Genomic DNA, 22,925 nt, shown 5'->3' with positions numbered 1-22,925 from the left:
AGGCAATTTCTCAAAGGACTCTGAGAACATTGGTTCACACCACGAGACAGCGGTGCCTTGCTTGCATTCACTCTTGACTCTTTTTCTGCGATAACACTTTTCTGAATTTTCCAAAACAATGGTTATGTCAGTCTACACTAAAATTCTTTTTGTTAAAATGATTTGTTTCAGTGGAACTGTCTGATAATGTTTCAATGAACGAATAAAGAAATGCTTTGATTAAATGTTGTTGTCTGTGTTTATTGACACAAAACAATCATTGATTATGCAACCGTCATTTCCATAGTTTTGAGCAATTTGTATATATGCATGTTTGACTGGTCATGCAGGCTGGTGTGGATGTGTGTACCTGTCTGGCTGATCCTGCAGGCTGGTATGCAGGATGTATGCTTCCAAACTCTTGTTGTGTTTTAATTTCAGCACCAAATCTTTCAATGTAAACACTCGTGATATTTGCTCCAGCCAATGAAAGAACGTTGATTTCCCTGTCCTGACCGAATTGATTCCCGGATACAGCAAATACAAACAAACGAGAAAAAGGTCAGCTGTAAGCTTCGGTGTTACTGGCCGGTCAAGTTCAGTTGGCCCTCGCCTACCAGAGCTGCAGCTTGAGACAAGTCTCGCGCGTGTACTGAACAGGATGATGATGGGGCACGCCACGTAACGGACTCACGTTACCTGTGAATTAACTTATTGCAGGTAGGGAGGAATACTGGTGGAGTCTGGTACAACACTTCATGCACGCGCAATCAGCCCACAGTGAGAACCCAGAGTCATGGATGTGACGTCACAGAAGGGCGCCGTCATCGTCATCATATTTGTCATCACCATAGTCCCGCAGATCATCCCGCTTTGCCTCGTACGCATGCGCAATGGTCATGTGGTGTTTTCTGCACGAGGTCAGCTGGTGTTTGACTACCTCAGCTGCTTTGCAGGCGGGGCCTTCCTGGGCACCTGCTTGTTGCACCTGCTGGCGGAGGGTCTGGAAGACTTTGAGGACTACAAGCAGCACGTGGGACTCGACCTTGACTTTCCTCTCTACGAAACCATCGTCGGTGCCGGCGTCTTTCTCATCGCCTTCGTGGAGAAGCTCGGTCACGCCCTCCAGGCTAAAAGGTCCCGTTCTCCTGCTAAGGAACAAAATACTGATTCTGTGAACGGCGCCGTTCACACCATAACCTACAAGCCGTCTGAAGAGGTCGTCACACGTGTCCAGGAACCGATGAAGGTCTGTGATTGGGTAGGTCAAGGCCAGCACAATGTTTTCAATGTCAACGAGGTCGGAGAACAAGTGCCAGTGAAAGAGAGCAATGGAGAGTTAGCGACAGGAAGTCCAAATCGCTCGCATGGGGTGAAGGTCGTGAATCAAGTGCAGGAGGTGAAGCAGCTGGCGGGACTGAGAGCCGCAGTGTTGATGGCCGCTCTGTCCTTCCACACAGTCTTTGACGGTCTGGCCATCGGTCTGCAGGTACCGGTCATTGAAATGTCTGTCACCTGCTGTCTTCCCTTCTGAACATCTCTTCCTACTTGTTGCTGTGACACCTTTCTCTCTTTGATTCTGCAAGCCACTCTGTTTGTGTGTGTGTGAGAGAGAGAGTGAGAGACTGTGTGCCTGTGTGTGCATGAGCCTGCAACAGACAAGCAGCCCAATGTGCTGACCAGTCACGTGTCGTGTATTTTGTCAGGAGTCGGCGCAGGACGTGTGGGCGGTGAGCACGGCCATCTGTGTGCACAAAGCTCTGGTGGCCTTCTGTCTAGGACTGGAACTCTCCAGTGCACTGCGTCACGCATCGCTGCTGCGCCCCCTGGTGGCCATGCTGGTTTTCTCTCTCGTGGCACCCGTTGGCGTGGGTGTGGGCATGATCGTCACTTCCTTCCACCTGCACGAGACGGAAGAGCTGCTGACGTCATCCATCCTGCAGGCGCTGGCCACCGGCACCTTTCTCTACGTCACGTTCATGGAGATCCTCGCGCAGCACCTGTCTCACCTCCATGCACACGACCCCGATGAAAGTCACGGTCACGTCCACGACTTCCTCAAGATTGCTGTGGCGGCTGTGGGCTTTGGTGCCATGGCGGGCATCAAAGTCCTGGACAAGGATTAACTGGACTGGACTGGACTGTTGATCCTGATGCTAGTCTGTCGTCTCTTCGATGTTTCTCTCTCTTGTCTCGGCCAACAATCACACCGAGCTTATTTCTGGAAGTCGGAGTAGTTTTTTAATTTTCTTTTGATTGATAAAAATATTGAGAAAATGTGGTTGAATGTGCAAAGATAGACTTTATTTAATGAGGACGCTGCCACATTATCAGCCAAACATGAAATGTAATCAATGTACTTTCTGTTCACCTACTTTGTACAGCTGCTTTCACTCCGTTTTCAAATTATCGTGTGTCTCACTAAGTAAGCAAACTGCTCGGGCGTCTTCTGTCAGATTTTTTTAGCCACACTTCTCTGCAATAGTTTATTCGCTGTATACCTGTCTGTCTGGCTGGCTGTCCTGCTTGCTGGCTGGTTGGCTGGTTGGCTCGGTGTAGTGTATGTAAACCAGTTATTTCCTCTATTTCCCCTTCGCATGTCAGCTTTGTGGTGTTTATATTCATGCCCATACTCGTGTAGACTTCAAAATAATTACTTTGACCGATCATGTCTGATAATTGTGCAGAACATATTTCTTTGAAACAAAATGCGGGGTTGGAGGGAATACGACCTTATTGCACAGAGCCTCAACTCCGCCTGACTAGGAGTCTGTGGAGCAAAGCATAAACATACGACGCCAGTGTGGAGGCAGGTTCTCTTGTGTATGGAAGGCATATTTACAAAATATAGACAGAAATAATATATTGTTTTAAATCTTTGTATTGAAGAGTTGTCATTTTGTGTGTGTCTCCAGCCACTTTGTCTTGTAACACGCCCCCTGACTTACGGTTCCACATGTATGCCACCGATACTATTCTGACTTTTGGCCGAGTTTGCCAGCTTCACAGACTGTTAACCAACACTCAGCAAACTCCTGTTGATGTCAGGTTTAGTGGATGTCGGTATACAGCATTAAAGGGAGATAATCTTCGCTAAGCAGTCCCCCTTTCCGCAGCACACATTTGTTGACAGTCTGACAAGCAAAAGTAGCAGACTAAATGAATCAATGCAGTCAGGTGACCATAACGACTTCAGATGAAGCTTTGCGAATTTATTTTCGTCTAGGTATTATCGCTGGCTCAGAGCATCAACATCCTGGACCAGCCGCCAACAGCCAGCCTCAGCTGGTCAGACTGTTAACAAAAGCATAAGTATAGTAGCACCTGACTTGGTACCATGACCCACAACTCGCACCACGACCCACAACTGGCGCACCGTGACCTTTTCTGACAGCACCAGAGATTTGCAGACAGACTGTCACAGAAAGCGGCCTCACTCTGAACTTTGGGCGTGTTGTATAAGAACACCTGTTGCTGTCCGTGACTACACAAGCAGCTCTCAAAGTCAGCCTCGAATGATTGTCATTGTTAGTCGATCCTCGGCGTGGGTTACCAGCAGCCACAGTTACTCAACTTTGGAATCAACATTGCTGCCATGGCTTCGGAGTGAATCACACTCACAATCCGAGAACATTTCTGTGGTTTGCCGGCTTCTGTTGAATGACAGCACGAGACTCTGCCGACTTCAAACATCGAAAAGGACATGGCCGCTTCTTGACTATTCCCGCAACTAATGAGATTGTGAAGGCATGAGAGAAGACTGTGACAGTCTAGAAAGAAGCCAGATTTGTAAACTGGTCACGTGGGACTTCAGTGGTGTTCCAGGGACCTCTTGAAGCATGGAAACAAACGCTGCCAAGGGTATTTCCGTCGGAATTTTTATCCTCGTGTCCCTTGTCATGGGAACGCTTCCGCTATGCCTTGTGAACAACAGACGCATTAAGACAAAGTTTTTGCTGTCAGTCAAGGCGAGGCTGGCCATATCCTTCCTCAACTGTTTTGCGGGTGGTGTCTTTCTTGGCGCCTGTCTCCTCAACCTGTTGCTGAAAGGTCAAGAGGAGTTCGCCGAGTACAGACAACGTGCTAACGTGACCAGCACGTTTCCTTTCTTCGAGCTGGCGGTGGGGTCGGGCCTGTTGCTGATCGCCCTGCTGGAGACCGGAGTGCACGCATGCATGTCCAGACATTCCAGGTCAGGCGTGAAGTCACAGGATCGGGGTCAGCGTGACACATCAACAGACAGTGGAATGACCTCCCACAATGACTCCTGCAATCCGGGGGGTGTGCAGGCAGTTTCCTCGACAACCCAAACCTGCGAGAAAACGACGATAGAACTGGAGGCAGCCACAGAGCTGCCTGATGCAGGTGGCGCTCAAGACAACAAAACTGACATTCCTCACAAAACCAACGGCAGGGACGCAGGGACAGCGCCGGAAGACCACAACGGTGAAATCCTGTCGGAAGTGACGTTATCTACAGACATGGCAAGCCTCAGGGCGCTGCTGCTGGTGATGGCGATGTCGCTTCACGCCGTGTTTGATGGACTGGCCGTGGGCCTGATGGTGGCGACCAGCGACGTCTGGTCGGTGGCTGTGGGCATCAGCGTCCACAAGGCCGTCGTGGCCTTCTGCTTGGGCCTGAAGCTGACCGAGGCCCTGCCCTGCGCTCCCGCCAAGACCGTCTTGAGCATGTTTGTCTTCTCTTGTATGACTCCTTTAGGCGTCGCCATCGGTGTGGGGGTCACGGTCAGCCAGGAGAATGCCGTGTCCGAGTCACTCAGCTGCAGTCTGCTGCAGGCGCTGGCCACGGGCGTCTTCCTGTATGTAACCTTCTTCGAGGTGCTGGGCCCCGAGCTGGCCGTGCACCAGGGGCACCGTTTAAAGGCGCTAAAAATAGCTGTGTCGGCGCTAGGCTTTGGCGCCATGGCAGGGGTCAAGGTTTTAGACAAGGACTGAGACATGTGCAGTTGGAGCTTGCCTGACAAACGAGCCGCCATTTTGTTCTCTTAAGAGATTTTCATCGGAAGCGTGTGATCACAAAAAGGACACAGACTACACACAGCCATGCTTGGACGCGAGAGACCTCGTCCACCTTGTACTTAAGTCACAATTTATTCTTATTTATTACTTATCAGTGAGTGAATGAGAGAAAGAGTCCCTGTGAGTGAGGGAGAGAACGACAGGATGTAATTTGTTCCTCACCTCACTGTAATATTAAAAAAGTCTGCTCTTATCTGCAATTTTTCTTCTGAAAGCGATAAGCACACTTTTTTTTTCATCAATGGTTGTCCAGATACATGACAAATGTGCTCCAAATATAGCAAGGTGTGTTCCAATAAATTATTTTTTTCGATAGGAAAGTGCTTCCACCCATAGGCGATTTAGCGCCATGATGATTTATGAGGGACGATTTTGGAAAAAAACCAAGACAGCCGGCCCTGAGGACAGGGGTCACTTTCCCTAAACGAGATCTGAATCGAGGACATTTTCACTGCAGTGGTAAAAAAGTACATTACCAGGCGCCCCAGTTCCAGTCAAGGACAGATAAAACAGTATTGCGTGATACGTGTACAGTATTAAGAAGGTAGTCAACACATTCACACATTCACTCATACACTCACACACAATTTAATGTTGCTGTCAATATTTAAACAGCACAGCCTTGAGCTCTCACTCATACGTACACTAACACACGCACACACCAGGAACTAGAAAAGAACAACAAAAAACAGAAAATTAGAACACCTCTGCAGAAATATTCAAATCTTGGAAACTTTCAACAGTATCCTGTTTCTTTAAATACAGTACTTAGGATTTTTGGAGGCAGTAACTGATAGGATGATCATGAACTCTGAAACAGTACACGTGTGATCGAGCTAGACGCCATGCAGACACGATCGAGCATAGGGTGATCGCCCTCGTACAGTGGTCAGAGCCGTCATCAGCTGTACACCCATATCCAGCAGGCTCCTCTCCAAACCTGTCACCATCGTCGATTGAAAGATGTATCGCAGTGAAAACTTATCTACAGTAATTTTGTTGCAATGTGTTTAATTGTATCAAGGACCGGTGTATACTGAGACAAAATTTACACCCAAGACCTCTGTGTGTGTGTTGTGGTGACAGGGTTTTAACCGCTACATCAGCGGGCGCCCAGTTGATGCGGACACGGTTATCGTCGTGTTGTATGATCTGTGGGTTAGGGTTAGTTGCTAACTCAGTAGTTCTTAACCTGGGTTCGATCGAACCCTAGGCGTTTGGTGAGTCGGTCTCAGGGGTTCGGCGGAGCCTCCTCCACGGAGGTCAAGACACACCCGCAATTCGTGATGACACTAAAGAAGGGTTTGGTGAATGTGCATATGAAACTTGTGGGTTCGGTACCTCAAACAAGGTTAAAAACCACTGTGCTAACTTCAGGTTTGCATAATGGCTCGTGTGCGCCAACGGGCGTTTGCGGTGTACAGACGGTACCGGAGCGAAAACAAGGCGAGCGCTCGCAAAGAGGAACAACTCTCACTGACTAAGAATGGCAGCGCGGCAGACGACATTTACGTGTGCTTGCTTTTATGTTGACAACATCTTCATCAGCAAGTACAAACTGCACGTTTCGTATGAAAATAAAACTCAGTTCATTAGCAACTATGCACAGGTATTCTAATCTTGTCGTTAATTTTGGGCAGTGTTTTCACATTACAATCCCCCCAACACTAGTTACTAGCGTTCGTTGGTGCAGACAGCCATTCTGAAACTTACTCGTTGAATTATATACATGTAGCAGTTCTCTCTCTTATATCCTTCGTGAATGTTACGCAACAATCACCACTCCATCTTACAAATGAAACGCATGTAGCTTTTACTTCCATATGCCTCTATATTACTGGAATTTAATTTTTTTTAACTCTCATCGACGAATATTTTTAAAATATTACGACAAAAATCTTATGATGGCAGATAAAAATCCAGACCAATAAAAAAATTTAATCCTCACATGCATGCAAACACACACAGTCTATGCATATCACTGTATGTTTCTATTTGCTCAATCATTCTTTATTGCCTATCTTCCAGTCAGCTATCTGATCCAACCTAACTATATTAGTATATTTATATAAACAATAGCACCAGTAATCTAACTGAACGATATATATACATAAACAATACTATATATATATAAACAATAGAGCACTATTGTGATTCAACAGTTTCCACTGTTGTGTCCTTTAATACCAGATTTTGAGGAAAAGAGGATGTGTGACTGAAGATCAGTTTGAAGCAGTGGTGACTGAGGTATGGATTTTTTTCAGTCACAAAGAAGGAAAAACTGAATATGTTTTAAAAAACTGCAAAAATTATATTCTCAATATGAAAGGGAAAGCATGGCTGAAACACAAGCTTAAACATTATATTTTAAGTTTTTAAAAAAATTTTCCTTGCTTAAAGGAGTTATTCAATAGTGTGGCAGTAAAATCAATAAAAATCAACAAAAAAATTGGTTTTTAAAAAAAATTATTATTACCATGAGACCCTCACAAGTGCTTTTTACATTTTGGATGAGGGACTGATTTGTCACAGATTTTTCTTTTTTTGCAAGACTCTATAACCTGAACCATAAATGAGTGAAGTTTATCACAAGATACTAAGTCCACAGTTCTGTGTAATGTTTGTTTACCGGCCATCTGCGGACTTGTTTGCATGTTTCAGATTGAAGCAGAAATTGCTAGGAGAAGGTCTTTAGGGTTTGAGTCCCTAAGGCGAGAAGCTGAGATCAGGGAAAGGTTCACTCCACTTCACAAAGAAGTTTATTATTTGAAGGTATGAGTGATGGATAGAATAATGTGATACTTTGGCATGAAACACAGTGATAAAGTGATAGTGTGATAAACACGCGAAAGTGTAGGTGTTGACCGAGTGTACCTTACTACTCACCCTCAGTTAACTTCACAAAAAAAGTCTATTATTTGAAGGTAGGACTGATGTAAAGGGTGACATAATACTATGACATGAAACAGTGATAGTGTGATACACACATGAAGGTCTAGGTGTTGGCCAAGTTTACCTTACTATCCTTCCTCATACCCATATCCCCCTCCCTCATGGGTGGTTCAGTGGCACAACGGTTAGCGCCTGACACCAAAACAGTGAGGGTTGGCTGCCCTGGGCTCAGATCTCTTCTTGGGCATGCTGTTCTTTCGCTGTATGTGGCTTCTGTTTACAGGGCTGGCTGATATAGCCTTAGTTGCTGATGGCGTAAAATACCAATCATCCTCCCCTCATATATATACCTAGACACAGGCATAGAGGCAAGGCTGCAGGCACTGCTTGAGGATCAGCCCAAAGATGGATTAGTACCACATCAATGGGTGTTGTACAAGTCATCATAGTCAATCAGCGACCATATCACTAGTTGTAGAAGTCCTCATTGTCAGTCAGTGACCATATCAGTTGTTGTAGAAGTCAATATTATCAATCAGCAACCAGATTAGTAGTTGGATGCTTTACAATGTTGTTTGTTGTTTTCTGTATGCTGTCCTTGTACACTATCATGTATGATATATATCAATAACTATTTAATGTGTAGGAGGATTATCTGGATCCTGACTTCCTGCATATTGTGTTACAAGCCAAGACAGCCACCAGTATCCAGTCTGTTTCACACCTGATGGAAACACTGGGTAAGCCACCCTGTGAAGTTACTTATCTGGACAGATGGTTCCATATTTGGCTTGTAAAGCAGATGTTGACCAGATTGTTTGCCAAATGTCCATGTACAGTGAAACATTGTATTATTATATGTCAGCTACTTAAGATATTGTTTTCTTTTTTTTGTGTATGACAATACTATCATAGACAATTATTGCTAAAATTGTTCTTTGCTCAATGTCTTTGTCCACATAAAAATTTCCATTTTATTGCATTTCTTATGCCTGTTGTGGTGATGTTAGACTTTTATCATATTCAGAACAGATCCCAGTAACTAAAGCTTCATTTGAAACTTTAGCTTTTTGTGTTGATTGTAAAATAAATTATAAATGATGTGTTCACTGTTACCTGAAATTTATTGCTGGAAACATCAAGGAGATGCTACTGCCAATAGCCTAGGCAGTTCTAGGGCATCGCTACTCTCAACAACCTAGAAAATTCTAGGGCATCATGGGAAGAAGAAACAACTACAGGTCATGAACGACATCCTAGATTTCTGTGACCAAAGGAAATTAAAAGAAGTTTCCAAACCCAAAGAAACTTCCAGATACAAAGAAGTGAACTGTGCCATCATGAAAGGTATGAAGGCAGCTAAGAAGAACTGGACTGAGAGACAGTGACAGTCAAAAGGTCAACCAACTACGAAGGACCCTCACTAAGACAGATCAACACATGACCTCAGTCGTCAAAGACAGCAATGACCACCTCCTCACAGAAAGCAATGCTGTACTCAACTGATAGGCAGAATATTTCAAAGACCTGTGCAACTTCAAGCTGAAGACAAATGTTAACATCATTCAAAAAAACCAGACTAGAAACAGCAAACCTGCAGACTGGAAGAAGTTGAAGGAACTGTACACAATTTGAAGGGAGGTAAGTCGCCAGATATCAGTAATGTGCCAGCTGAGGTGCTTGGGCACAGAGCCAGAGTCTAGGAACAATAAGAATGACCCAGAGAATTAATTCAGTCACTAGTCAAACCTCTCCCCCTTAAAAGTGCCGAAACTACAGGCACTTAAGCAAAGTCATGATGAAAGTAATACAGAACTTCATCTGCACCACTGCAGAGGAACTGATAGGAAAAGAATAGGCTGGCTTTTGATCAGTAAGACGCACAGTTCAGCAGATCTTCAGCCATCAGATCCTTATAGAGATGCATCTTCAGCATTAGTGTGACCTCTATCACAACTTCATAGACTTTAAAACGGCATTAGGCTTTGGCATTTAAGATCTTGTTGAAGTCATTGAAGGATGGCATCTCCACGACAGACATCCTCATCAGGATCACAACAGCACAAGTGGTTATTGCTAAGCTGGAAAGGATCTGGCATAGCCATAACATCAGGTTTACTGCAAAGTGCAATCTGTACAAATGCCTTGTAATACCAGTCCTGCTTTATGGATGTGAAACATGCAATCTGCTTTCCAACACAGAAAGGAGAATCTGGACATTCAAGAGCAGCTGCTCTGGATCTCATACAAAGATCATAAAACCAATGACTTTGTATGACATTAATAACTGGAGTGGTTGTCCTGTGCAGGACCTGCTCAGTAATGCCCAAACTAGGTGGGAGTAGCAGGCCCAGTCAACTGCCATATCTATTCATGTGCTCCCCACAATGACAGGTACCAGTCAAGGGATGAATGACTGACTGATGACTGACTGCAAGATATTGAAATTAAAAAGATAAATGTTTACTAGTGATCCAGCATGTATGATCAAGTTCTTCCCCTTTGTATATGGATAAAGTGATCACTGGCAAGACTATGTCTGATAGTTGTTTGTGTATAGGAGGAGGAGTTCAGACTATTTTTGTCATTTGTGTTTAGGAGGATGGGTACAGACTGTATTATTGTTGTGTATGTGTTCTGTTCTCTGTGTAGGTGAGGGTCTATTCAGACTGCCTGTGTTCACAAAGCAGTTTTGTCACCTGCTACTAGATGAGCTAGATGCAATAGAAAAAAGTGACTGTCCCAAGGGACGACCAAACAGCATGAACAAATCTGGGGTAAGTTTATAAACCCTTGAAAATATTTGTGGCACGCATGCATACATACACAACCTGACATTTAGATATACAAATCCAGACACATGAAGATATTGTAATTTTGCAGATTCTTCTCAATGAATATGGATTTGACACCTATCTGCTAGGCCCTTTGAGACAGCACTATCTGGCCCCTGTAACTTCACTTCTCTTTCCTAATTCTGGAGGCATCTGCTTGGACTCGCACAAAGCTTTCACTGTAACCTATGGATCTGGCCACGACCTTGACCTCAGCTGTCACTTTGACAACAGTGAAGTGACCTTGAATGTGGCCTTGGGTTATGATGGATTTTCTGGAGGTCATTTAGTTTTTGGAAGAATGAAGGATGAGCTAGCCTCACAGGATAGTCTCAAAACTCCGCTTCATGTAGAGCATCGAACTGGCTGGGGAGTTCTTCATCGAGGAGGACATATGCACAGTGCTGAGAAGCTGCTTGGTGGTAAGCGGTGCAATTTGATCATGTGGATGCGGTCTTCTGCTGTGCGCAATGTTACCTGTCCCATGTGCAGTCAGCCACCACAACTGTTGCCAACTCCTGGTGCAGATGATGGTTTCACAATTCAGGATCAAGGGACACAAATAACTGTTCCAAGACAACGTGAAGTGGATGTATGTCATGCATTATGAAAGTTGTTCTTTAAGATGTGTTGTGACATTATGGAATGATTTTTATGAGTTTCTGTGACATAATAGGGGGTGTGGAGAGCCTAGTGGTTAGAGCAGCAAAGTCAGAACCTAAAATTATGAACACTAGCCAAGTCGGATACCCAGTTGATACAGCATACTTCCTTCAGTTGATACAGAATACTTCCTGCAGGTGATGCAGCTGTGGAGTGGGGACCTGATTGTGTACAGGGTTGGGGAATGTGAAGCAGTGAGGGAGAGAAGATCCATCCTCACAAAAGCTTGCTGTCAGATAATAAAGGGCTTTAACATCTCACTGCCCTATAACCTTATCGTTGCAAAACTATTGTCTCTTTTTTATTACATGGTGTACATAGAACATTTCTGTGAATGGACTGGTAAGTAGAAATGTCTAGCATAAGGTAAACATGATTCATACTAACCTAATAAAAGAATGAAGTAAACATCCAATCTTGTAAAACAATATCATTTTCTATTCTGATATAAAGCATTTTTGAGTGAATTCATGATGATGACCATAATGAGCAATTGTCTGCGTACATGTATAAGCTCAGATGTATTGGTTTGTTCAAGATATAGCTTAAGGCCAAGATTATGTATAGAGCACAGATAAGACACACTTGAAAACATATTTGTCTGTTAGGTACACAGCTGTAAACTCATGAGAACAAAAAAGCCATAGCTGATTATAATGTGTGTCCTTCTTCATTTCCTGGACCATACCATATCACAAGGAGTTGAAAAATATAAACACCTTATGTCAATGGAAAATGCATTACAGTTTTGTTGTAATATTCTCTTGCTGAATGGAATGTGTGTCCATGTCACTCTCCTGTGGTTCTGAGCTCGTGCTTGGTTCGTTGAATCTGGAACTGCTGGTCTGTTTGTGCAAGGTTTCTGTGTACAAATCCATAAGAAATATTGCCATATTTTTTGTTGTCATAACTAGTGTCTCAAGTTATTGTATACCTGTTTTGTTTTTGTATAGTTTTAGCTCTTGCTACTGTTTGCTTGATTATTAAAGCCAGTTGTTACCTGAAAAGTAGTGAATGTGACCTAAGCTGACTCAACCAAAGGCAACATGATCATTTACTCATTTAATACCTCTCTGAAGCAGTATAACAGATACTGCATTACATAAAGTACCGACATTCATGTAAATTTGCACCCCAGCTAGTACTGCAACATTTGCATTGACATTTAATGCTAGTACTGACACATTGTGGAAGATGCTACACCCGGAACAAAGAGCAGGTAGTGTAAGACTGTATGTCTGTAACCATGTAGTGACTATAGAACTAAGGGCAAGTAGTGGAAGACTGTATCTCCATACCATTGTAGTGGCTGTTCTCAACATCCTGGACAGTGTCTGGAAGCTGTTGATTGTGAGTGTCAGGTAGGAGAAGGAGCAGTCCACCACCAACAAGCACCATGCAGCCAAAGAACATGACAGGCACCTTGACCTCTGACCCAGTCCCCTGATGATAACAGCATCTGTTTTTGAATCATTTATATGCACATACTTTCATCGCCACAAAGTCTCTGTTGTGATAAAAAAAAAAAGATTAGGACATCTCTGCCATAATGCAGTTGTTCAAAAAAAAAAAAATAGAGACCTACCAGCTGGTTAATCTGGGGGGCAATGACTCCGCCAAGGCGTGCCCAGAATGTACATGTTCCCATTCCGATGTTTCTGCAACAGCAGTTGCATTTTGACAGCATTATCTGTTTTAGTCACTGGAAGTCTGTCAAGGCTGATGCACTTTCTTTTAGTCTGTATATCAACAAAGATATACTTTCCTTAATTTGTATGTCATGGCTGATTTTGTTTAGTTTTGTCTGTATGTCAAGGCTGATATAATTTCTTCTAGCCCGTGAAAAGCACAGTAAAGGCTTGTTTATGCCTATTTAATTAATATTTACTCCACATAATTTGTAGACTAGTTTTAAGCCATTATAAGTAGAGTCAGTACAAAACGACACTGTTTTTGAGTTAACTGTTGGGTACAGTGTTAGATGTTGACTGTAAAAACTGTTTACCTTATGACTGTTGGGTACAACTCAGTTGTGTACACGAAGATGACAGAGAAGAGGCCAGCGGTAAAGAAGCGACCAGTGATAGCAAGGGCAGTAGACACATCCTCTAGTTTGACACCACTACCTGTCGTGAAAAATAATTTTATATACAAGAGTGTGGTCCAGTAAAGCCTCCCTGTTAAGACATGTTAAGATCCACCAAAATCTGGTCATAACTGAGAGGGGTTGTAGAGCGATCAACCAGACTGCTTTGGTTCCATGAATTCATGAACCACCACTTAGAGCCTATACATTCAAGTTTATTTTTTCAAAATGTTGAAATAAAAACTCATTAAAACCATATCATAGCCATACGGTCCTTTTGACTTTCACTTGGTCATGCTTATTCTGCCCTTGTTGTGCTTGACTGAAGATTTATAGGAAAACTAATTCTTCAGGAAATTTTTTCAACATGTCTGCAAAAGGAAGTCGGATTTGGGAGGTAGTTGTAGATGATGTTTGTATAGTGAAATACATCCCCAAAACTGTCTGGGGTCTTAGCTAAGAGGGTGGTAATAGGGAAGGTCTTAATAAGGAGGTTTTGCTATATTATGGTAAGGGTGTTGCTTCTGGGAAGGTAGTTGTTAAAGCAAGGGAGACTCTGTGGGCATGAGGCACACCATCCAAGCCCTGAAATTTATGTATCTGCTAGATTAGCATCACTCATAAATGGTATCTACTGCACTGGGATGTATAGTATGAATGGTATCTGCTATATGAACTGTACTGACTTGTTGTCCTGCGTGGAATGGCAGAGGCACTGATGCAGCACGCAGCAGCTGAGAAAAAATAGACCAACAGGGGACGCTTTCGTCCGAATCTGGTGAGGGATATAGACTGGATGTTATCATTATCCCAAATGGAGCATTGTACAGTGTAGGGCCATTAAGCCTCGGTGATTGGGCTCCAAACGGCTTAACCATGGCTTCAATATTTTTGATAATGCATAAATTACAATAATGAAAAAATAAATGTTATGAGAGTATCTAAATATTTAATCCACGGTAGTTCATAGCATGTCAATCACAGACATTCGAAATGCCAAAGTGACAGCTGCCAACACCTGTCTCGAGTGTTTGTACCACTGTTACTCTCTGTCTTTCCTGTGTCTGTATCACTGTTACTCTCTGTCTTTCCTGTGTCTGTATCACTGTTACTCTCTGTCTTTCCTGTGTCTGTACCACTGTTACTCTCTGTCTTTCCTGTGTCTGTACCACTGTTACTCTCTGTCTTTCCTGTGTCTGTACCACTGTTACTCTCTGTCTTTCCTGTGTCTGTACCACTGTTACTCTCTGTCTTTCCTGTGTCTGTACCACTGTTACTCTCTGTCTTTCCTGTGTCTGTACCACTGTTACTCTCTGTCTTTCCTGTGTCTGTACCACTGTTACTCTCTGTCTTTCCTGTGTCTGTACCACTGTTACTCTCTGTCTTTCCTGTGTCTGTACCACTGTTACTCTCTGTCTTTCCTGTGTCTGTATCACTGTTACTCTCTGTCTGTCCCTGTCACTCAGTCTTCCCAGTGTCTGACTCTGTCTCCGAACACCTATCCTCAGTGTGTCTGTTTTCCCTCCTCTACCAAGTTTGTAGACAGTCACCTGTTCATGATTAACACAGAGGCAGCATAAGCTATGAACTCCACTAGTCCTCCGATGAAGAAATTCAGGTACATGTTGCCAGGCAGCGATGTGACTTGAAATGTCAGGCCATAGTAACCTGTCGAGATGGACAGCCTGAAACAGGAGCAAAGTCATTTCTGCTAGCTCAAGCTTATTAACAGTGAGTGTCATTCATCCTAGATAGGGACAGGTAGGTACAATCATGTAGTGTAGTGTACTGACATCATAGCCCGGGCTGTCCAAATGCCTCCCTGTACTCACTGAGTGTAGCTGGTGACAGTGGTGACAGTGGTGACAGTGCTACCATTACTTACCAAAGGTAGAAGAGGACGAGTGAACGCCGACGTAGGTGAGGTGTGCGCACCAGGTGCCAAATGTTGTACCTGCTTCGGGGGATGCCGCTGCTGTGGCAGCCTCCCTCTCCACCAACTGCCAGACGTCTTTGGGGAAGGGATCTTGTTGACCTTGGCCACATGCCGGGCCAGCGCTTCGGCCTTGTCGAGGCGGCCATTGAGGACCAGCCAGTGCAGGACTCCGGCAGCACGCTGTAGGAAGATCCACAGTCCTCGTCAGTCAAAGATACACTACAGCACGATATACAGCTCTACTTAGTTAAAAGCAGGCTTCAAAAAAGATTCGCAGCCCTTGTCAAAGACGCGCTGTAGAAAGTTACAGCAGCCCAGTCAGTGGTGAGCTACATGGTATGACAAACATTGTCAGGTAAATATTGGACTGGACTTGTACTTATTATCATCATTGCCTCGGTGGGAATATCTCCTAATGTTCTTGACACGACAAACACCATGGCAGAAAGCGCTTTTGCAACCATTAGGTCCAGAAAACAAGGTGGAAATGCTTACGTGTCAAGGATGCAGCCAAATAGAAACTAAAATAATAATTAGGCCGGTCACAGTGCTGGCCTTCATGATGCTTCATCAGAATTATGTTCTTTTGTCTACCAGGCTGAGGGGATCAGCTCTCCTTAATTTTATGTCTGTGTCGTAGTCATACGTCTATGTGGTTGTCAGCATTTGATCTTCATATTTGTGTTTTGCTTCTCCTTTTTTGCAGTTGAATCGTATCTAATGTTTTCTACTAAAAAGATGCGAGCTGATTACATCCATTGGTTGGGTTTCCCCTCTGCCAGTAGACAGACCCTTTAAATGTGCGGTACATGGAATTGAAGACCGTTATACTGCATTGTAGAAAAACATGTTGTACTGCAGTTGGTTCTCAGTGCTGTACTTTGTAGCGCAGGTTAGACACATGGCCTGACAGCCTCACCAGATGTAGAAGACGACGAGGGCGCTGGGCACGCTGATGACCAGCTGAAGGTGGCGCCAGTTGCGCAGCAGGCGGGCCAGACCGGGCAGCACCATGACAGCGGCGCCCCAAGTGCATTCCATGGTCGCCCCCACAGCTGGCCGCTGGCGTGGAACAAACATCTCCATGGCAGCAATGTAGGTGGACGTCTGCAGGCCCTACAGAATGAAGGCAGAGTGGAGAAAGAAAAGAAAGAAAAGGGCTAGTCAAACGAGTGAGTGCTACTACCTCTTCTTATTTTTCCATTTTCTTTCTGTCTTGTATAGGTGACCGTGTATAGTACTACACCAGAATATTCTTGCGGAAAAACAGACTTTTTTTTCTTCCAGAAGATCTGGTTTGCCGTGAACTGCCTGACCACCCCCACTCCATAAAAAAGCAACATCACTATGAGTGTCATGTCACTGTCAGCATTACTGTAAGTGTACTGTCATAATCAGTGTCACTATCAACAGCATCCCTCTAACGGCATAAAATCCATGTCACTCCAAAACCACCAATGCTAGGACCACCTACTTCAGCGACTTTTATAATATGCATTGTATACTTTAACTACTCCTACACTTAATAGCGAATACCTTGCAATACCTCTACACTTAGGGCACACATCGCGCAGTACCTCCGACCAACACAAGCCCACAACCTACCAACGCAGGTAAAACATTTTGCTGGACATCGCGGGCGACTCACCTGCATCAGCACTCCCTGCACGAATCGGAGGACGGCGAAGATTGGGTAGGTGGGTACAAAGGCCAGCCCCACCCCCACAGCCACTGAGGTGTACAGCGTGCCCAGCATCACGGGCAATCTGCCCACGTGGTCAGCCACGTGACCAAAAAGGATGCCGCCCAGCATGACGCCGCAGAAGTAGATAGTGGTGGCCAAGCTCCCGAGGGACTTTCGCTCACAAACCAGATCCCACTGTGAGGGGGAGGGAACACAGAATCAAAATAATGTACCTGCGTGAAATGGGGGAGCCAGCGGTCGACACTTTATGCAACCAGTGTGACGTCACAAACTGGGTGGAGCTTTAAATTTAGTCACATGACTTAAAAAAAAAATAATGTGATATCATGATTGGACAGGAAGAGTCACGTGACATACAGAAAGCAAAAGGTCATCATATTTATTTCCATAACCTCGCCCAGCATTGCTGTTGCGATGAAAGCCGAATGCACTCTGATGCCACTCCGTAAAAACCGAAAAAAACCCTCTTTACCTAACATCAGTTTACTCCCCTCACTGTGTCATTGGTCTTGCGACTGACCTCTGACACTATGGTGTGTTCTCCGTACATGGCCATGTACTCCCACCTGTCTCGCCCATGTTGACACGTGACTGTGACGTTGTCGCCTGACGCCAGAAAGAGGCGCGAGCTGCACGTGCCAACCGGCGTTTCCGCCAGCACCGTCATATTGTTGTATGTGCTGGAAGAAAACAAGTCAACCATCAGGAAAACTGAGTCGCTTCGTTTTACTCTGACGAGCTCTGTGTCACGTGGCAACGTTTAAAAACCAATGACAACATAACATCTCAGTATTGTTAATGTTTTATTATCATACTTCCTCAATAATAACATGAATGTAACCTCAGCTTTAATTTTATAGTTTAATGCTTTACTTTTAACACATCTAGGAAGTCTTCTTAGAAGTGGTGGCAGGAATAAAACTGATAAACGACGTGTTAATAGCGTGCAGGCTCACCTACTCAACGATCTTGAGATAAACTTTACTCCAGGGTAGTATGTGGTCAGCTTCATGCGACCCCTGGTGGCGAAGGCTGCTTGAGTGATTACTAGTCTTCGCGGCCTGTATATTAAGCTCACTGTCTGTCCGGCTCACTACGAACTGGAATTACTGGATTGCTGGCAGACGATTTTTTAAACGAGGCATGATACTACAAAGCTTCCGGTTTAGTCACATTTTTTGTTTAGGCTCGCCGAGACTAACAGCGGAGAACTTGGCAAGAGGCTAAGCGTTGATCGTGGCAGACAGACAGAAATCCGCCTATACACATCCATGGGCTCACTATTTCACTTCTGACACCGCCCGTCTCTCCGTGACACAGTGACACAAACTTGTTTATACGTCCGTGGTATGACCTCCGACTTCTGTGCCCACGCTGCCTCGCGGAGCAAAAATGACTCCAGGTGTCCCCCACTTCGATGACCACGATCACCTACGACCACATGATACGTGGACCCTGGTTTTCCTCTTCCGCGTTTCGTGGATATTTTATACCTTCTGTCCCTGTTTCTGGCATTCTAGCTAGGAAAAGAGCTGTGTCCAAGCTCCTTACAAATTCACTGATATTAATAATCCGCGGACATTAGGGATTGTGACGAAATGTTTATTTAAAGTGTTGTTCACTGAACGTTAGGGGTTGTGACGAACTGTGAGTGTTTCTTTAATGTGTTGGTCACCGAATACTCGGGCCAGTTCGTGGCCTTTGAAAGATTTGATGTCAGGAATTGAAGACTTGTGGTAACTGTTGTACTTTAGAGTAAGAGTGATTTGGTAAATAAAATTAGGCAGTTTGAAGTTTTGGTGACTTGACTCCGATCTGATTAATGTTCTTTGAACATTTGAAGTGGATGTCGATTAGTAATCTAAGGTTTTCACCAGCGAGAGTGAGCTTTACTTTAATTATATATTGTGTGTATACGCGGAGCATAAGTCAACAACTATACCAGCCATAAAATATAACTGACGCCGTTTCTACAACATGGGATTGAAATTGCATTAACAAGACGATGAATACAATTAAACCGTACTCCCAGACTGGCACACACAGCTGTACACACTAACCACGCACAGCTGTTCACACTAAACACACACAGCTAGTCACATTGGCCATACACAGCTTTACGCACTAACCACACACACAATTCAGGTCGCTAGCCCTGGTCCTTGACTTAACTTTAACCCTAACCTTAGCTCTACCTACATGATTCTACTACGGACAGAACTGTGCGTGTATACCTACATGTTTCTGCTGTCGTTGTGACCCTGCATTGTGTCGTTGTCTGGTGCAGCAGCAGACGTGATGTGACAAAGGTGAGTGGGGGAGGTGCCATAGAAGGCCATGATGACATGGTTGAACACTAAGGGAATGTAGTTGGTCGCCAACATCGCCAGCATCAGGAACTGGAACCTGTTCCGCCTCCCCAGCTGTGCAATGAGCACGTCGAGACTACTGGCCGGCCTTGCTGCTGACACAGGCAAAAGAGACAAGTCCAGTCACAAAGAACTATACAACTTCGGTGTCAGCTGTGAGACCAGTTTTTAAAAATATTTTTTCATCAAAATGACGATGTACTGGTGTTTGTGGCTGACGACAACGTACTGATGTTTGAATAAGGGTTCCGCACTCAGACATCACGTGTCGAGGGTAGCAAGCGTTCGTGCGCTCTGTGTGTTGAGCGCTCATGCCTCGTGTCGTGTGTGAAAATGCTGACCATGCACTTTCTCGGGGCGAGTGTGATTCTGCGCAGGACAGCTGTTGTCTTGGTTACTAGAACGACTAGTCTTCTCCCATTTTTGAATTGATAAATCAGTGAATTTGTTGTCTGGCTGATCAGTATCGTCAGGTTCTTTATCCTAACCTTCAAGCCATGCATATAGTGTCTGCATAGTTAGTGAAACTCCGCCTGGAAACCCCCATCCCGGGTAACCTGCCGGAACAAATATGGGACAAAGGGGCTAGAAACTTCACCCTTTAAAACACTCTGCTACAGAAACTGCAACTGCAACACGAACATAACGACAGCCTGGACGGGAAGATCCCTCTTCTGAAGGGCCATAACGCGTGCTGACGAAACCCTTCGGGAAGCCAGCTCACCGACCCATCTTGTCACGGCCAAGGCAAAAACCAGAATAGGGACCTGGAACATCAGAATCCTATACGAGAGAGGGAAATCATCTCAGGTAGCACAGGAAATGAAGAACTATAATATCCAGCTCCTCGGCCTGTGCGAGACAAGGTGGAACGGCAATGGTCAGACCAGACTTTTGTCAGGGGAGACTATCATCTGCTCTGGACTTGAAGACCCTGACCATGACCACACACAAGGAGTAGCAGTACTGATGACACCAGAGGCTGCAAGACCACTAATAGTATTGGAACCAGTCTCCCCACGATTCATGTCAGCAAGATTCAACTCTAGAACTCTTCAACATCCACCTGGACTTCACCAGATGGACATACAGAAAACCAGATCGATCACATCACCATTAATCGCCAGTTTAGAAGGAGCCTGGTGGATGTCAGAGTAAAGCGAGGTTCAGATGTAGCCACAGACCACCACCTGCTTGTGGCAACCATGAAGATAAAAAAGGAAAAGGAAAAAAAAAGGAAAACAGCACAAGGAATGGCTGACTTTAGGGACCTTGCAAAAGATAGAGAAAAGGAAAGAGCTGAAGCAGAAGACCAACCAATGTCAAGACCAGCAGGAAAAAGAAGAGTTCAGAGCAAAGTACTGAGAGATGAACTGAGAAGTGATGAGTGCAAGAGGCGACACGAAACAGTTCGCACACAGGATGGCAGAAGAGGGAGAACAAGCAGCTGGGCAAAATAACACAAAGAGACCATATGAAATTACACTAATTCTGTCAGGAAGGAAAAACACCAATGCATGGAGGCGAGTAAAGGATACGAATGGCAGCGTCATCACCGGGGATGCAGAACAAAGATCTCGCTGGATGGAACATTTTGATAAAATACTTAACCGACCACCAACAGCTACTTTGGACATTGCCCCAGCTGCCGAACAGCTCCAAGTAAACACCAACCCACCAGCCAAGGCAGAAATCATCAAAGTCATCAAGTCTTTGAATTCTGGAAGGCGCTCAATACAGACCCAACAGCTGCAGCAGAGATGCTACATCCCATGCTGCAAAACATTCGGGAGCAGGAGCAAGTTCTACCAGACTGGAAGCTCGGCTACCTAGTAAAGCTACCCAAGAAAGGCGTCCTCACACAGTGCAGCACTTGGCGTGGGACTACTCGGCTGTCCATCCCCAGCAAGGTGCTGACCAGAATCATCCTGGAGAGACTGAAGAATGCCCTAGACAAGAGACTGAGGCAAGAGCAGGCAGGCTTCCATGCTGAGGCCACCTAGTGACAGTTGTTCTTTTGTTTTCTCCACAAGTTTTTTTGTACGCGTTTTTGACAGTTTTGACAGTGTTATCATCTTTGTCGCCCTTGTCATCTATTTTCATCATAACTTCTTACATTCTTCATGTGATCTTGTCAACTTCGTCCTAGTTCTTGTCGTCGCTGCTTTTCTTTAATCTCGTCACCTCTTCTTCGCCCTTTCCGCCCCTGCGGGTGCGGAGTCTCAACCGTTCTACGTTTCGTCCTTCATTTTTTTGTTCCGTCATCTTCGTCGTTCGGTCCTGCGTCGTGTGGTCAGTGAGGCAGCTGGGACTGTGGACCAGCAAAGGGTCCCTGCGCACATCGGACAGACAGTGTGGTTGTGGTCAGTGCAAGAGAGTCGCGTGAGGCCACAGAAAGTGAAGGAGACAGTGTCAACAGAGTTCACAGTGCTCGACATCTAACGTCAGGCCCTAAGGCCTCAAGGGCAACAACTATAACAGTGCTGTGTTTGGTTGGCTTTTCCCCCACTGATATTTTCTCTTATTAACATCCCTCGTTACCTTTTCTTTTCTGCGTGGCTGAGCGAGTGGGTGTGTGTTCGTGGCGGCTGTGCGAGCGGTGTCGAGCGTGCACCTGGCGACGCCGAGGGCGATACGCGATAACAGCCGGACAACACAGCACTGCAAAAACTGTCAAAACATGTAGGGGATAGGTGTGCATGCCTGAATGTGTGGGTGGACGGGGAACCTTAATGCACATTATGTATTTGCACACACTTCCATTTCTCAATGTGTGACGTCACTGTAGGCCACTTGGCTGATACTAGCAGGTTGTCGTGGCCGTGCAGTCGCTCAAAACGTATGCAAACACACGCCTGTGCACACCTTGTGTAGACATAACAGCAATGTAAAGAAACTCACGCTACACCACCACCAAGATACCCTGTGATAAGTATACTGACTAATTCACTGTACTAGGTACACGCTACAATCTTTTGTCACCGACACGCTGTGATAGCTACCCACCACTCCACCTCAACGTGTGTCGTATGAGGCCTGAAAGGTAAACAAGAAATACAGTCCCGTGACCTTACTGAATGGGGAGCAAAAGTCAGAGACATGGCTTTGGTGAGGGCCTTGCCAACGACCTGCCCCCACCTTCTAAGAAGTCAAGTACTCAACAGTTGGGTCTAAAGAGGCTAGGGTTCCGCCGTTGTTCCAAATATACAAGACTCGCTTCTTCACCAGGTACAAGAGATAGGCTTGTCTTGCTGCAAGGTGATGCTGACGGACGTGACAATCTGACCGCTTGCACAGACAGGTCAGGGGACAACAAACGTCAGAAGGCAACTTACCCACGACCATGTCCTGTCCAGCAGCCTCGTCTCGGTCCGCACGCTCGTCGCCGCCTCCTTCCAAAGCCATTTTGGAAGACGGGGAGC

At 45.1% G+C, this 22,925-nt stretch overlaps 3 protein-coding genes across 4 annotated transcripts; 2 read left to right on the top strand and 1 right to left on the bottom strand.

Moving 5' to 3' along the window:
- The first annotated feature begins 591 nt into the window (after positions 1-591).
- On the top strand, positions 592-6,366 carry LOC112562522. The gene is made up of 3 exons (XM_025235804.1): positions 592-1,468; positions 1,686-2,102; positions 3,816-6,366. Exons 1-3 carry the CDS (start codon positions 776-778, stop codon positions 4,932-4,934), a joined length of 2,229 nt encoding a protein of 742 aa, XP_025091589.1. The 5' UTR covers positions 592-775; the 3' UTR covers positions 4,935-6,366.
- Positions 6,367-6,475: 109 nt separating this feature from the next.
- LOC112562061 (2-oxoglutarate and iron-dependent oxygenase domain-containing protein 2-like) lies at positions 6,476-12,143 on the top strand. Of its 2 annotated transcripts, XM_025235050.1 has the most exons (6): positions 6,476-6,627; positions 7,209-7,265; positions 7,680-7,790; positions 8,557-8,650; positions 10,563-10,687; positions 10,794-12,143. In XM_025235050.1, the coding sequence occupies exons 1-6, from the start codon at positions 6,505-6,507 to the stop codon at positions 11,352-11,354; spliced, it is 1,071 nt and encodes a 356-aa protein (XP_025090835.1). In that variant the 5' UTR covers positions 6,476-6,504; the 3' UTR covers positions 11,355-12,143. The 2 variants fall into 2 exon arrangements, with proteins under 2 accessions (XP_025090835.1, XP_025090836.1); XM_025235051.1 differs by lacking the exon at positions 7,209-7,265 and having other exon boundaries at positions 6,477-6,627.
- Positions 12,056-22,258, bottom strand: LOC112562521 (solute carrier family 22 member 8-like). Its single transcript, XM_025235803.1, has 12 exons — positions 22,045-22,258; positions 19,373-19,595; positions 17,655-17,814; positions 17,078-17,308; positions 16,349-16,545; positions 15,379-15,648; positions 15,044-15,178; positions 14,180-14,268; positions 13,413-13,533; positions 12,993-13,065; positions 12,706-12,850; positions 12,056-12,269 (listed from the first exon to the last, which is right to left on the bottom strand). The coding sequence occupies exons 1-12, from the start codon at positions 22,241-22,243 to the stop codon at positions 12,148-12,150; spliced, it is 1,965 nt and encodes a 654-aa protein (XP_025091588.1). The 5' UTR covers positions 22,244-22,258; the 3' UTR covers positions 12,056-12,147.
- Positions 22,259-22,925: the final 667 nt, after the last annotated feature.

Source organism: Pomacea canaliculata, linkage group LG4 (genome assembly GCF_003073045.1).
Source record: "Pomacea canaliculata isolate SZHN2017 linkage group LG4, ASM307304v1, whole genome shotgun sequence".
Classification (NCBI taxonomy): domain Eukaryota; kingdom Metazoa; phylum Mollusca; class Gastropoda; order Architaenioglossa; family Ampullariidae; genus Pomacea; species Pomacea canaliculata.
Note: the sequence above shows the minus strand (reverse complement) of the source record. Positions and strands in the feature narration are given on the sequence as shown.